Raw genomic sequence first — 15,236 nt, 5'->3', positions numbered from 1 at the left:
AAATATTTATCCCTGAGCACGGATTTCGACACACGCATGCATACACACACACGCATTCACACACACACACACACGCACGCTCGTAAATCCTCACGGAGAGGCGTGGAAACCGTACACTCAGTGACATCCATTATATACACTTTTTATTGTTTAAAAAAAGACACAAAAATACAAAAACATTATAATTTAAGCCTTTCCATGGTACGGCAGTCACCGTTTTACGATCTATTGCATCCACCCCACCCCCGTTTGTAGGAAGGGTCCATGGACGATAACATGCGGTCCTTCTCCATGGTGGGAGGAAAGGGGAAAAGGATGATAGACGTAGATCCGATGGGAACGGAGAAAGTACCATTGAGTTTGGGTCTTGCTGGAGAAGGTCGTTGCCCCGACAAGGAGTCACATGCAGTCTCATGATCGTATACATGTCAGCGCGTCTCTAATTAGACTTCCCCGGCGGGCCAGGAACACAAGACACAGTTTGGTTTGAGATGAATCACAAGTCTTTCCTTTCATCCTTCACTTTAAAACCCAGAAAAGCTGGCGATGAATTCTTATCTCCGGCTACGAAGGAGGACCATGAGAGGTCAGATGATTGTGGATGAAACGTGAAGACCATCCAAAGAACCGGTATAAAAAGTCTGACCGTATAACTGAAACATGAATGTACCCATAATTCAGTGCAGACGATTGCATTGATATAACAAGTGTACCTAACATATGTAAACCGGAGGTCGTCTCGCACGAGACTCGCCCAACCTTTGTCCGTAACACTCTTATAACGTCAAAAAACAAACACATTTCTTGGAATGTATACGAAGGAAACACAATATTCTCCAAATGTAAAGAATTTCTTAAATATCAAAAAACGTGCAAAAAGAAAACCAATAAAGTTGGAATAATTTAACGGCACTGGTGAAAAGTACGAATCAGATCCCTTTTTGTATCCGAGACGCGATCGGTTCGGTTGTACGTAAAGGCAGTGCAAATTAACTTTTTTTTTATATAGAAAAAGTGTCTTGTATAAAGCAGCAGTTTTTTGATTGAAAATTCCTTTTTTTCTCCTCGGATTGTGCACTCGAATCGCTTCGAGTGAATAGTGCAAAATTTGCAGGGCAAAACCACCGATATAATGCACTGTTTAAGTGAACCTTGAACCGTCTTCCAGAAACTAGGTCAATTAGCCCTAAAAATGTCCTCTCCTTCATCAAGTGCAAGTCTTCCTGCATAGTAGTTGAGCTTAGCCCCACATGCCAATTAGAATTCCAATCGTTCTTCCAGTTCCATTTGGGATCCGCGGAAACGTTCTAGAAGCCCTGAAAAGCACCCAAATTACCCGGACTGCTTGTAAAACTGATGATTTGGAGGAAAAAGAATCTTCCCAAATCCTGAATTTTCTGCTCCACGTTGGACAGAGATTCTTGGAATCCTGTCTTCATCATCAGTCGTGCCCTTGCTACGTTGAGACCTTCATCTTCAGAACGTATGTAATAAGGCACTCGATGGAACGACGGAATAAGCCTAAACCATTTCGAACAGTCGGCAGCCAAGCAGTCAAAACGTTTTGTGCAATTGTTTAGTCAGAGGCAGACGGCAATCCAGGCAAAGGGTCATCTCCGCTGGATAGGAGGCCTTAAGGCCACTTTCTGAGAAGAAAACAAAAAGGAGAAAAATTGTTCAAATGCTTACAGATTCAAAATAAGTGTATTTATGGTATTTTTCTTTTCTGTCAACATGTCATTGCTTCATTTTTGGAATGGTGAAGACCAGAAAATATGCTACCCTCTGTCACAATATTAACCAAAAATATTAACGAGCCAGAGGTGACAACTGTCTTGGAATCTAGGTGGATAAGAGAAGATAAGGTGGACAACGGAAGATAAAATGGATAGCAGTAGACAAGCGTTGTCGCTTTTGGACATTCGACTGCGTAAGAAGTGAAACACTTATGTTGTGGATCAACAAAACTTGCACATCCATTGGGCAGATTCGATAAAGTGGATAAAGAGTAAGACGCCGACGGTCTCGGACAACACTTTTCTCTACACCCCACCAAGCACCACACCAATATGGTGGCTCACCTGCGAGGACACCTCTTTCATGCGAAATTCCGAAGGTTTCACCGGTGGTGACGGCTTCTGTTTTAATTCCTGGAACAAAAGCATTGGTAGAGTGTAAGCTATCTTGATATGGTCAGACATCTCATACAACGTCTAGTTTTTTGCTGTTGTGCTAAATTTGTGGACTTAGTTGGCGGGTGTTTGTGTGTATTGGCGATGACTCAAATGAGTATTTCAACTGGATTGAACCAAACATTTCTCTGGATTTCCTTGCGCTGGAGAAAATTGAGAATTTATGTCTTTGTGAGCAACCACCATATCTTAGATGATGAGGTGACCCTCATGAAGAGAGTCACCACAATGGGCAAAGTTGTTCTCCTTTCAAAAAGTTGAATGAATCTCAGCGATCGGCCCAAATGGACCAAAAAGCTCTCTTTTCAAATTATTGATTGAGCAGAAATAATATAAACAAGTGGGTAAAAAAAGTCCCCATTGAGACCCAGCGCTCTTTAATGAGACTGTGTCTTTAATAAGAAAATCCCAACAAGGAGAGGCAACTGTGAGGATTTTTTTGTCATGCTGATTCACTGGCTGTAAACCGAATACAATCCAGATGTTGATTTTTGGATTCTCGAACGTGCTCCTCCTTGTTGAAGCTTTCTCGCCCGTGGGGAGTTTCAGGAGTTGCAGAATCTGCCGAAACTCATCTCAAGCAAAGAACCAAAATTGGTGCTTGGTGTGTGTTATGTTACCCAAATAAAACATAATTACCGGTTTTGTTTTCAGTGTCGGCAATGGTTTGTTTGGAGGGCTTGATGCCTGTAAAAATAAGTAAATACAAAAATATATTTTTTATAAGATGCAAATTTGATGGCCTCAAACCCAAATTTCTAATTTTCTTAGCTCACTTTACCATGCTTCAGCCCTTTGAAATTCTACATAAGTTCACCTACCTGTGGAAATCCTAGTCTGGCCTGTTGTTTAGAGGTTGGTGGAGGAGGCACAGGAGGTGCTACTCTGGGTTTTGTCACCTGGAATGACAAAAAGAAATTTATAGTTTAAAGGTAGTGGGGCCCACTAACTGCATGGTCAATATTCCCTTTAAAAATTGACATTTCAGATAAATAAATCACAGACTTACAATCTAGACGTAAAGTTAAATTGAGGTGCTAGAGCACGATAAGCTCCAAATTTTGGTGAAACCCAAAACCTCATCATGAAACACAACAAAATACAAAAAAAAAGCATCCAATGGGCTTGAAAATTCCAGAATTTAAGAAATGCAAGCTTGGAAAAGATACTCAGCACAACAAAGTACCTGGGGTGATTTGGGGATTAATATTGGAGACCTCGGCTGGGGATCAGAAATGAAGGCTGGAGCCTACAGAAGAAGAAGAACAATGGACAAAAATGAGCGCTAAATTCTCACTAGCGCTAGATGGATACAAGATATGAGATCTGAATTAAGAACGAGGCAAGAAAGGAGAGACGAGGAGAAGATACGTCTGTGACAGAAGACATGAGAAGCAATGGCTGGTTGAAAAGAAGACCTATTAGGCCAAGTGTGGAATTGAATCGCCATGTTCTGTAATGTATCAGGAGACATTTTCTTTTTCTCACCTGCTCTGCGTCCTCACAAGGGACTATCGTTATGAATGCAGATCTAGAATCCTCCAGATTAGAAGTGCTAGCTATTAGCTGGGGTCGACCAATCAAGTGATTTGGGACATCCTTCTTGACAGGCCTGTTGCTTCTGCTGTCTTGGAACAGAGGATTGGTCAAGCCGGAGCCGGAGTTTGTCTTGATTGTCCTAAATCAAGAGATAATAAAGGTATAATTTTTAATGAATATAACATAATTTAATTGAATTTAGAAGCTGAAAAGAAAGGCTTTGTGAATATGGATCTTCATTGGATTTGTGGTATGAGGACTATTCAAGGTCATCTAAAAGGCTTTTCCAATTACTTTTGCTGGTGGATAATGGCATGCGTTTTACCGATTGAACATTTTATCTGCCTAATAGTCACTGAAATCAATACTTGTAATTTTTTTGGTCCTTTTAGAGTCAGTATCTCCGCCCCGACTGCAAAACGGGTTAAAAGAATTATTCATGGAAGGAAAGGAAGCAGTAAATTAAAAAGATCGGCTGACTCATATTTTTTTTTTTTTTTTTTTGCCTTGCAGAGATATGTCATAAGATCCTCTTTCCTAAAAAAAAAAACCCAAAACCACTAAAACTGTACACAGATGGACATCTGGAGTGTGAAGCCATTACAATTCCATGTCCACTCAAGAGGAAGTGGTCACCGAGTTCCGTAGGAAGCAATTTAGGAACTCAGCAATAACAAGAGATGATTAATTGTGAAATATTAGGAGGATGTAGAACTTCCACTTTTCACTCTTCTTCATCCATTAAATGTATAATTGTTGGACAATGAATCCATTATTGTGGACAAACCTCGTCAAAACGGTTACCTTTATTGATTGCTGGAAGAATGAGTCCGATGGCCAAGAACTGAAATTAACTTACCCAAGGACGACTGATTGGGTTTAATAAACGGGGACTGTGTTGAGTTTGATGGTGATGTATTAAATATGATTTCTAGCACCATAAACCCATATTACTAACAAGTCCTGTGTCTCATCATTTCGAGCCAAGAACACATAGACTATGTCAGCTCAGGATTCGGGGAGGAGGGGGGGATTGAGAACAGCCGATGTAACATGAGTCAGACTCCCAGATTAGAGAATTTGTGAAGACTGATTCTTTCTGACATCAGAACTAATCAATGATCGGCCGCAGAGCTCGGGAATTGCTGAAGGTAATTACAGCTCGGAACGTCAAGCCTTCTTACAGGATTCCATAAATGATACAACGAGGAAGGCTTATTGATAACTAACTCTCAACGTCCATTTCTGCTAAAGAGCTGCTTTCTCTCCAGTCCCATATCAGGTTCTCTTGGTGATAAATCATTGACTTTCAACCCAAATAGACTTGTTGGACTTCTATGTGCTTTCAACCTAAATGACTGATGTTACATCTGCAAAAATGCCTGAACGCCAAATGCTTTTAAGAATTTTTCCTTTAGAATAAGCCAGACTTACCCTATTGACCCTGAATATATACAGCAGAATCTCAATTTGTGGTATTAGCATATAGACCAGACAACATTTGTCGGCCAGGGAAGAGATACACAAAACATTCACTTTATAAGCTGATAATCATACTATCCCGGAGACGGTTATCATTTTATATTAAATAAATAAAACATAGCCTTCCTACCTGGCACCAAAAATGGTTAAAATGTGTCCTAAGTCACATTATTAATTTTGTTAGTAGTATTATTATTAATGGAATACGCAATATTTACCTTTTTTGAGGATAGTTCCTCAGCCTCCACTTGTAGTAATAAATCCCAGCAATAATCAAGACTCCAAAAAGAAAAACAGCCACCAAAATCCCAACGATCAAGAGCCAGTTTCCGTCGCCTGCGGAGACGGGTACAAGAACGACGGTTAGTCTTCGGACCGACTCGAACATTTACATAAACAAAGCCTTCGCCAATGAATTTAGGTGGAATAACATTATTATTCTCCTCCGAATGCAAGAACGCGAAGAATCGATTACCTGCGGTGATCTCTGTAAACTTGCGGTCACAGAACGGAGGTGCCCATCCTGGCTCGCAGTGGCACTGCCTTTTGTGATTACATGTCTAGATAGGAAAAGGTGTATAGTATGCGAGATGTTACATATGTCGCGTAGTCATTATTAGGTCACCTTTTCAGGGTAGACCAAGATATTTTCATAACGTTCCCCCAATGGAGGTCTCGAGGGGATGAACACATTTTGCGCCCATTGTTGAGGAGAAGACAGCTCATTAAGCCAGCAGGTTTATATGTGATGACTATAAGGGTGGACTGACCTAGGTGTCCACCAAACTGACCAGGGACCCATCGTTCACATATGACTCTCGGCAACATACCCCGGACTTTGTCCACACGTGAAGTACGCTAGCGGAGTAGTCAGTCTCTATCACGGACAATTAGACTATTGAAGGGACCTCAATAGATGATATTTGTATGCGACCACAGATGAAGCAGTTGTGGAGAAGACTTACCCCTCTACTGTTACATTTCGCTGAACAATTCTTTTCTCCAAATACTGAAAGGTCCCGGCATTCCCCTTCGAAGCAAACCTGGAAGAAACAACATTTTAGTGTTTAGCGGGATATCCTCCTCTGGCTCTATCAGTGATCTGCAAGCAAGGTAGAGCCGTACCATGCCAAAGCCACACTTTGTCCCGGTCTGGATCATGCCAGGATCAGAGATGAACCCACTGTCCTTATCCGAGACTTCGGCCACCTTACACTCCTGCCCGCCGATCAGTGTGAGGACGTATTTGTTGTTGGTTATTGGGAAGTCTTTGCCTCTGATACAGTGTAGACGCCCACACTTGACATCCCTGTAAAGATAAAACAAAATGGTTATTGAGACCGAACTGTATGAAAAGCTTTCAAAATACGTACATCTAAATAAAGATGGCTTGGAAATAATGTGTGACGTATAATAATAGAATAATATAATATGTAATATATAGGTTAAAGTGAATCTAGGCTTTAAAAATATTTGACATTTGATATTTCATACTTTATTCTGCAGCCTCGGTATCCGCTCTCTGTCTTTTTGCAGTGCAGATGCTTGTTGCCTTGAGTGTTGCTCTTGAAGCACATATCCGGAGCAACCTGTGCATCTGGAAGACATCAGCGGGACATTTTGATTAGATTTCAGAAGTCTATGCGATTATAACTCCTCAAGTATCTCCAAATAGAACTTCTCACATGACCACGGGACAATTTGCTTGGATGACTAAGACGTTGTTTGTTACTTGGAGGAGGACCAAAAAACCTGCATGTGCTGTTGGTAGCTGGTGGTAGCTGAGGATCGACTTTGGATCGACTTTGAGAACTTGATTTGGAAAAGCTAAACAAAGTATCAAGGTATATACATATTACATTAGGCTAAAGTATACCCAAGCCTAAATGAAGTTGGAGGGTATTGCCATCTTTAGGGGTTTGATCAGCACCAGATTATCTTCTCCTGCTAGAAGGATTCCCTAGCAAATCCCTCATCAGTGAGGAACGTGAGATATCCGTGCTTAAGAGAGGCAGATATCTCCTTGTTCTCCTACTAGACCACCACCTTGAAGGATTCCATGAGCTACAGCATGGTTGTGTCTCCAGGATTTAGGATCTGGTCACACTTAAACCTCCTTAGACACCTTCTGCTCCACCACTGACTTCCTCTCGTTTTCAAACGGGTTCTTCATACATTCTACATTTCCTCTACCACCAAACCACCATTATAAATCGGTGAGCATTACCAGAGCCCCAAAGGGTCTTGCACTGTTGGTTGAGGGATGGGCATTCTCCGTTGTAGCAGTACCCACTGCCATAGCCACAAGAAACTCCATTCTCCTGGAAGGCATCTTCAGGACATTGTGCAGAGTTCCCGGTGCAATACTCTGGCAAATCACAGTCCCCCTTTTTTCTGCGGCACATCTCACCAACTGGTCTTATCTGTGAAGATGGAGCATTGGTAAGCTACAGTCTCTATACCTATTACTGGGTAATTATCCCTAGCCTGGATCATGACGTACCTTGCACTGTCGGCAACACTCCCCCTGTGCGCATTCTGCGCCCTCCTTAAGCCGACAGGTGGTTGCGTTGCAGCATGGATTGGTGCATTCCTGCCACAAAAGCAATTAGAAACATAGATAAGTATACAACTAGATCACGAGACACGTCTACCCAATTGATCAACATCTAAAGTGTGCAGGTCAAATACCCATAACAAACCCAACACTAAATGAATTACCTCGGAGGATCCACAGTCACATTCCTCTCCGCTCTCCACGAACTGGTTTCCACAGATGGGTCCACCGTACAGCTGGTCGGTGTCTGGAGCATTGAGTAGACAGGTGGGGCTCACGTCGCTTAGAAACGTTTCCAGATCTGCTTGGCTGCAGCTGCTGAACCGTTTTGGGTACACGATGCTGCAAACATAGGACTATATGTTAGATGTCAACTATCATCATGCAGGTTTCATACTCAATGGGACCATTCTTTGGAGAACCTTCAATGGAGATGAAGCTTTGTAACTACAAGCGTACAAACATGGCCGCACTGGTCCTGTACTCACCCCACGCTTTGAGACATGACACAACCACCATTCTCTCTGGACTCGACACATCGGCAACCTGCCACATCTTCATCATGGGACATTCCCAAGTTGTGTCCCATTTCATGTGCCATTGTCGAGGCGGCTCCAATTGGATTGATGCTGTGATCCTTGAGGTTGGGAAAATCAGATGTTAATGACATCAATGCAGAAGAACAAAATGAGAAGGAACTGGGCAAAAGCAATGGTGGGAAACCAGAGAAAGATCTGTGTTGGCTCATTGATGCTACTCAATGCTTATTACTCACTTGGTTAATAGCTCCCGAATCCCCCGTACACATGGCCAGCTTGGTGGCCAGTCCCACTGTAGCACCGTCAAAGTCAATCCCGCTAGATAGAAGAAAAAATGATATCAAAGTTAGGATGAGTCTAGTCAATCATGGGATGTTTCTAAAACCTTTTGGCCTCTAATACAAACGATGTCCCTCTGATATCACTCCACGTGTCAATGGGGGACACCAGGAAGGTTGCATCCTGCAGTTAAGAGGTTCTTATTTTGGAAGCAGGGAGGGATATACATCCTGTATCCTCATCACAGTGACCTTTTAGGACTAGTGCTGACTCTGCTGGCCATTTGACGGAGAACACAATGATTGTTAAACTTCTGCTCCCTGCCTCCGACCCACCCGACTCATGATGCGTCATGATGTTTAATTCAGCGCTTATTCACACATATCAACAGCCAATAAAACGACCAACAATGCATCTGCAGCCCCACCCCCCCCGCATCTCCTGGTTCTTACGTAATGAGTTGCGCATTATCGTGGCGCCTTTTGGGAAGAAGGTCTCTTTTGCGCCAGGTCAGGAAGTTATCAAGGGTGGTGCCCGCGTTGGGGCTCACGGTTATCTTGTCCCGATTGGTCCACACTTCCATGCCAATTAACGCTACGCGGAATTTCAGGGACCGATACAGCTGCAAGAAAGAACACAAGTGGAAACTGTGTTATCATACACGTAAACAGGGCCATCACATGGACATGGGGACATGATACATAGAATAGGAGTGTATTTTTGGCCAGAGGAAGGGCTTGAAGAAGCCTAGATTGGCGTCCATGCTGCCCACAAACCCCCATAGGTTCTTATTTATGACATCATTTGTCACGTGGACTTACCTTGTCCACATGATTGACAATCTCTTTCATCCGATGCTGAAGGGTAGCCATGTCTCCGAACTTCCGATACTGAAAGGATAAAAAGTAAAACCGGTCACATCACACTCTGAAGACACGCGGCCGGGAGAGTTCGGGGCTTCTGTTGCGTACGTACCTCTGCGTTATCTACCACGAGGTAGAGCTCCACGTATTTGGTGCCTGTCTGTAGGGGGGCGGCTTTCTGAAAGAGAATTGACACCGTACAGATGGTTAGGAACGTAGACAACGACATAAACTGTAGCATGTTGCCCACAGATGGAATCACACTTTGCCTCTCACCCATGGCTGAGGCTTGAGCATTGCAGCTACTTTGGGGCCGTAGTCGTACACCGCGCTCCCGTTACCCCCTTGGCACGCGCCCCTCTTCATCCTGAGGTGTTCGTGTTTGTAGACGGCGTGTACGCCTTGGTCGCCGGCCCCAGGCAGCGGCTCGATCAGGTACATCTCCCCGTCGACCAGCAGGAAGCCACTGGAAGAGGAACTCAGTAAATGAATCATCCATATATATCAATAGGAGAATAATCTAGAACTCATCATTAACCTCTTCACTACCAGAGTGTCTGAAAGACCGATCAACCGCACAGTGTCAGATGTCTCACTTTGGAGGCATATTAGTATTTGGGGGAGGGGCGGTGACTTGCTTGTTGCACCACCAATATTATAGTTAACTGAGAGGGTAGTAGATAAGGGAATGGTCTCCCAGCAGAAGGTTCATATAGTGAGGGAATTTAAACACACGCATGGGATAGGCATATGGCTCCTGACGAGACCAACCACTGATTCAGAAAAACGGGCGACCGGATGGGGACGATCTCCCGGCAGAGTTAACCCTTTCACTTGTCGTGAAGGGGTTAACCCTGATGGGGTCATTTCGTGTATAGGAGCTCTCACTCATATGTAATAACCGCGACCGGTCTCCTTTTGGACTTCTTCGCACTTGCGGTTGTGTAAACTCGCACGGGGGGAGTTGTAGTGTAAAACGTGTAAACACCCGCCGCTTCCTTCCTAATTGTACACTAGTAGCGAGGTTCTTCCTATACGACCTATACATTACTGGGGACAGAGCGCGCCCGACGGGCTCAGCATTACAGCCTCGGGCCAGGAAATGCACAGAGTGAGAAATGACCTCCGTTCGCCTCATTTCCTGGAAGCCGTTAGGAGATCTGATAACCGAAGCCACTTCCGCTCGGTGGAGCTCCTCCTGGCTCCTTACTCACTCGTTTCAGGTCTACGCCATTAACGCGTCCATCAAGCCCCTCTTACTTCTTTCTGCCCTAAAGACTTGGCTTTTATTTTATGTTATTAGTGCCATCTTTCTATAACCGTCTCGCCCGGTTATATAATAATAATAATAATAATAATAATAATAATAAAATACCACTACTACTAATAATAGTAATAGCAATAATATAAATACTACTACCAATAATAATTTAAAAATAACTACTACTAATAATAATATTAGTAATAATAATAAAATACTAATAATAATAGTAATAATATAAATACTACTATTATTACTAACAATAATATAAATAACAATACTACTAATAATATAAAAATTACTACTACTAATAATAATAATAATATAAATACTACTACTACTACTACTAATAATAATATAAATACTACTACTAGTAGTAATATTACTAATAATACTATAAATACTACTACTAATAATAATAATATAATTACTACTAATAATAATAATAATATAATTACTACTACTAATAATAATAATAATAATAATATAAATACTACTACTACTAGTAATATTACTAATAATACTATAAATACTACTACTACTAATAATAATAATATAATTACTACTACTACTACTAATAATAATATAAATACTACTACTAGTAGTAATATTATTAATACTATAAATACTACTACTACTACTCCTACTAATAATAATATAATTACTACTACTACTACTAATAATAATATAAATACTACTACTACTAATAATAGTATAAATACTACTATTACTACTACTAATAATAATAATATAAATACTACTAGTAGTAGTAATATTACTAATAATACTATAAATACTACTAATAATAATAATATAAATACTACTACTTATAATAATGTAAAAATTACTACTACTAATAATAATAATGAGGTTCACACCTTATTCCATTGCAGGTGCTGATGCTGGCCGAAGACTCGACGTCACCTTCCAAATGTCCGTGATAGAAGCAGTGATCCTGGAAACCAAAGACATGGTGAGAATGGAGACTGGTCTAGAATGTATTCCACCCAGCAAGTGTGCACCATCTCTGCCAAGTGTCCCTGTGTAGTGTGGCCAGTCCCTCTCTCCTCCCCCTGATGCCCCCTCTTTTCTAGGAGGTCAGAATGTTTGCTGGGTATGAGGGTATCGCAGGGTTCTACAGCCCTAAAAGACCTGATATCGTGCTTAGAAACAGAATTTTTACGTTAATAATAAAGCCCCTTCCTATGTGTGGAATGATTTGGAGAGCGACGGATCGGCGGTAACAGAGACTGTGTGCTAAGAGAACAGATGGAGACAACGTGTTTCCAGGCTCTCCGGGAACAAACACAGCACAAGGATTTGTGTCGAGCGCAGACCCCCCTGACGGGGTGATATGCCTCTGATCCTCCAACAGGTTACATATATTATTATTTTACATTATTATTAAACCCGACGCATTTCATCTACAGGAAGGGCTGAGCCCTGTATAATGTATAATGAAGTCAGCGAGCCGGCCCTGCATCATGCATGGATAAATCAGTGAGATGGCAGCTCAGGAGAAACGCGTTGGGTCAGCCGTTATGCTGATACGATACGTACGTGTTATCATCCGTACCAATAATTATTTGTGAAAAGGCAAAAAATAAATAAATATAAAAAACGTCACTTTTGAAGAATGAACCCATTTGATTGCATACAGAACTAACGTACCCCCGAAAAATGCCCCCTTACCTCCCCGCCTGAGGCTTCTGTCACCTGCCCCCCATTTTCCAAGTAATAGGTTAAGGTGTAGTTTTTGCTGATGAGCTCCCTGGGGAAAAAAAATTATTAAAAATGTAATTTGTTTCGAAAAAAAATGTAAGTCACCAAAAAAACAAAAACACATTTTATGCAATAAAAAAAATCCAAATTTTATAGAACTTCCCCAGGAAAGAAGCGGTTAACGCTCGTTACTTAGAAATAGTGATTAATAACGGCACAGGACATCCTGTACAGATATATCTGTTTAGTCATTAACTACCCAATTACAAGAAGAAAAAAAAAAGACAGGCTTAACCCTTTCACCGCCAGCAGATTAAAAGGCGGATGCCGGGAAGCCAGGATCCTCCAGAGAGATTTTCACGATGATGTAAACGTCTTAAAGGGGCAGACACACATTTTTATTTTATTTCGTCAAGGACTAGTGGGGCAGAAAAGGAGATAAACCCCTAGGAATAGAGTTTCTCCTTAAAAAACATTATATTTTAATAAAGAGAAAGGGTTTTTAAATTAATAATACATTTAAAAAAATATAAAAAATATTACTTTTTTTTAAAGGGCCACTCTTTGAAATTCTGGCTATTTTAAGAGCTTCAGGTGCCATAACCGGGAGGTATATATATATATATCGTACCACACCCCCCCCCCCCCGCCCATCAAAGTGCCAACTGTACCTGTTCTTCTGTAGATGGAGGGTATAGTTTTTGCCTCTGAGATTCAGGGCGTACCGCGCATGTTCTGGGTGCAAATTCTGCAAACAGATAAAGAGATGGGGGTCAGTCAATCTCTTCACACAAAAGCCCGACAGATCGGCATGTCATCGGACCTGTTGTACTACGCTACTGAGTTTATAATAATAATAAAGGGGTTCAAACCCACAGCATACAACGACGCAGCGCCCATCGAAACGGTGAAAAAAAAGTAAATAAATGAATGCGCATGCACACAATCTTTAGGGCCACACCTCTGAGCATCCCACGGCAGCCATCTTGAATTATGACATGTACTTAAAACGTAAGGGCCGTGAAACTAAAACACTAAGAAGGACAAACCACAGAAAATCATCCAAAACCACCTACGAAGCCGATTACTGCGCATGCCCCGGTCGGCGGATCATCTTTAGGGCCACGCCTCTGAGCATCCCCACGGCGGCCATCTTGAATTTCAACATGTACTTAAAACGTACTAAAATACTTAAAAGGAGGCGCAATGTGTCCTGATTCCGTGTACCGGTACTGGAAGGACTATCCTTTATGGTTACTGCCATGTCTGCCGGTACATACATTAAAAAAACAAACCCAGAAGGGGTTAACTCTCCTACGAGGGCTGTTTTTGATCAAGGGGGGGGGGTGAGAACGTACATCATGGATGGAGACCACAGGAGAAGACACAGAGAGGCCACAGCAGACTAAATAACCCCGGCCCACATACCCCGACATACCCCGACGGTGGTTTAAAGAAGCGTCCCATAATTCATTAAAGATCCCCGCGCAATAAGTAACCTTTAAATAAACTCCGCCGGGCCGCTGCATACCTTCTTCATTTATATTACATATACATATACGCTGTAACGGGACAGAAAGAAATCCGGGGCGGAAAAAAAAATGGCTCTAAACTTTTCAACGTTTTGAAATATTTTCCAAGAAAGAAAAACATTTTCTTTTTGCATTTCAAATTAAAAAAAAAAAATGTAAATAAAAAATAATAAAATAATAAAAAATGTGTTTAAAAGTAAAATTTTGGGTGCGATTTTTGGATTTATTTATTTTAGCGGCGGTTCCGATTTCTTTATTTAGGTTCCATTTCTAGCAAAATAAACATTTTGTGAGTGAAAGAAAATATTTGGGTTAAAAGATGAATTTATGTGCGGAATAGAGGTTCGGTACGCAAAATGAATATGTTTTGTTACTGGAAAAATGTAGAAAAGAATGTTTTTTGTTTTTTTTCTTGTGGGTGAGTTAAGGGGGTCTTGCGCCCGTCTTGTTTATATTATCTCTGGGTCTGGATTATTCCTCCCCATCCTCCTCTCTCTGTGTGAGTCAGGGTCTCGCAGACCTCACCTTATCTCCTCGCTGCTTTCATCTGACATGGAAAAAGGGCTTAATATATGGGAGCGAGGGGCGAGGAGGCATCTAGGACTGGTTTATGGTTTATGTTACAAGGGGGTCGGCCATCTTGTATCTGTCATGTTTCAGCTGGCGCTCCCGAGACATTCCATATATACATTTAACCTCTTCCGTGACCGATGGTCTGCCTTACTTTAAAGGAGGGGGCGTCAACCTTTTAATATTTTTAAATAAATAAATAAATAAAATAAATAAAATTATTAATTTAATGAAATTATTTATTAACGCTGTCTACATCGGTTAGAATTTGAAGACAGATTAGACCCATTCGGCCCCATCTAGTCTGCCCTTGGTCTTTCCATAGATATCTATATGTCTATCCCATGCTCCCTCACTGTATTAGCCTCTGCCACTTCCGCTGGGAGGCCATTCCACGTATCCACTAACCTCTCGATAAATTAAAACCTGCTTACATCGCGTCAATGGTTTTGCAGATATTTGGTTGCCAAAGAGAAATAATTTTGAACAGCTGTAAGACAAGCTGTATATTGGTGCATAGTGCCCCCCACCCAAATCCTTGTTATGGTGGGCTTCCAGCATGACGTTCAGGAAGGAAACACTGTCGTACCTGCGTCAGGTCTCTCTTCGACAGATCCAGGTGAAGCCTCTGTGGGGTTACCCTCTCGTACTTCTCCACATGGGGGAGCTCCACCATTTCCGAACATCCTGCCGGGGGGGG

At 41.7% G+C, this 15,236-nt stretch overlaps 1 protein-coding gene across 1 annotated transcript; it reads right to left on the bottom strand.

Annotated features, from left to right (window-relative positions):
• Window positions 1–117: 117 nt before the first annotated feature.
• On the bottom strand, window positions 118–15,212 carry ADAM8 (ADAM metallopeptidase domain 8). The gene is made up of 24 exons (XM_053450993.1): window positions 15,126–15,212; window positions 13,106–13,182; window positions 12,405–12,483; window positions 11,591–11,667; window positions 9,728–9,917; window positions 9,564–9,629; window positions 9,410–9,478; window positions 9,041–9,210; window positions 8,546–8,627; window positions 8,259–8,407; window positions 7,935–8,112; window positions 7,717–7,806; window positions 7,441–7,636; window positions 6,708–6,810; window positions 6,339–6,522; window positions 6,179–6,256; window positions 5,689–5,773; window positions 5,432–5,549; window positions 3,681–3,870; window positions 3,379–3,441; window positions 3,014–3,091; window positions 2,832–2,879; window positions 2,082–2,150; window positions 118–1,646 (listed from the first exon to the last, which is right to left on the bottom strand). Exons 1-24 carry the CDS (start codon window positions 15,210–15,212, stop codon window positions 1,611–1,613), a joined length of 2,562 nt encoding a protein of 853 aa, XP_053306968.1. The 3' UTR covers window positions 118–1,610.
• Window positions 15,213–15,236: the final 24 nt, after the last annotated feature.

This window comes from Spea bombifrons, chromosome 11 (assembly GCF_027358695.1).
Source record: "Spea bombifrons isolate aSpeBom1 chromosome 11, aSpeBom1.2.pri, whole genome shotgun sequence".
NCBI lineage: Eukaryota > Metazoa > Chordata > Amphibia > Anura > Pelobatidae > Spea > Spea bombifrons.
The sequence above is the reverse complement of the archived record's forward strand: the minus strand, read 5'-3'. Positions and strand labels throughout refer to the sequence as shown.

Excerpts from the sequence above, each read along its gene's own strand:
- ADAM8 (XM_053450993.1), bottom strand. The coding sequence starts at position 15,212 with ATGGTGGAGCTCCCCCATGTGGAGAAGTACGAGAGGGTAACCCCACAG. Across the intron at positions 8,408-8,545 it reads ATTCGGGAGCTATTAACCAA|GATCACAGCATCAATCCAAT; the intron begins GTGAGTAATAAG and ends CCCAACCTCAAG. Across the intron at positions 2,880-3,013 it reads CCAGACTAGGATTTCCACAG|GCATCAAGCCCTCCAAACAA; the intron begins GTAGGTGAACTT and ends TTATTTTTACAG.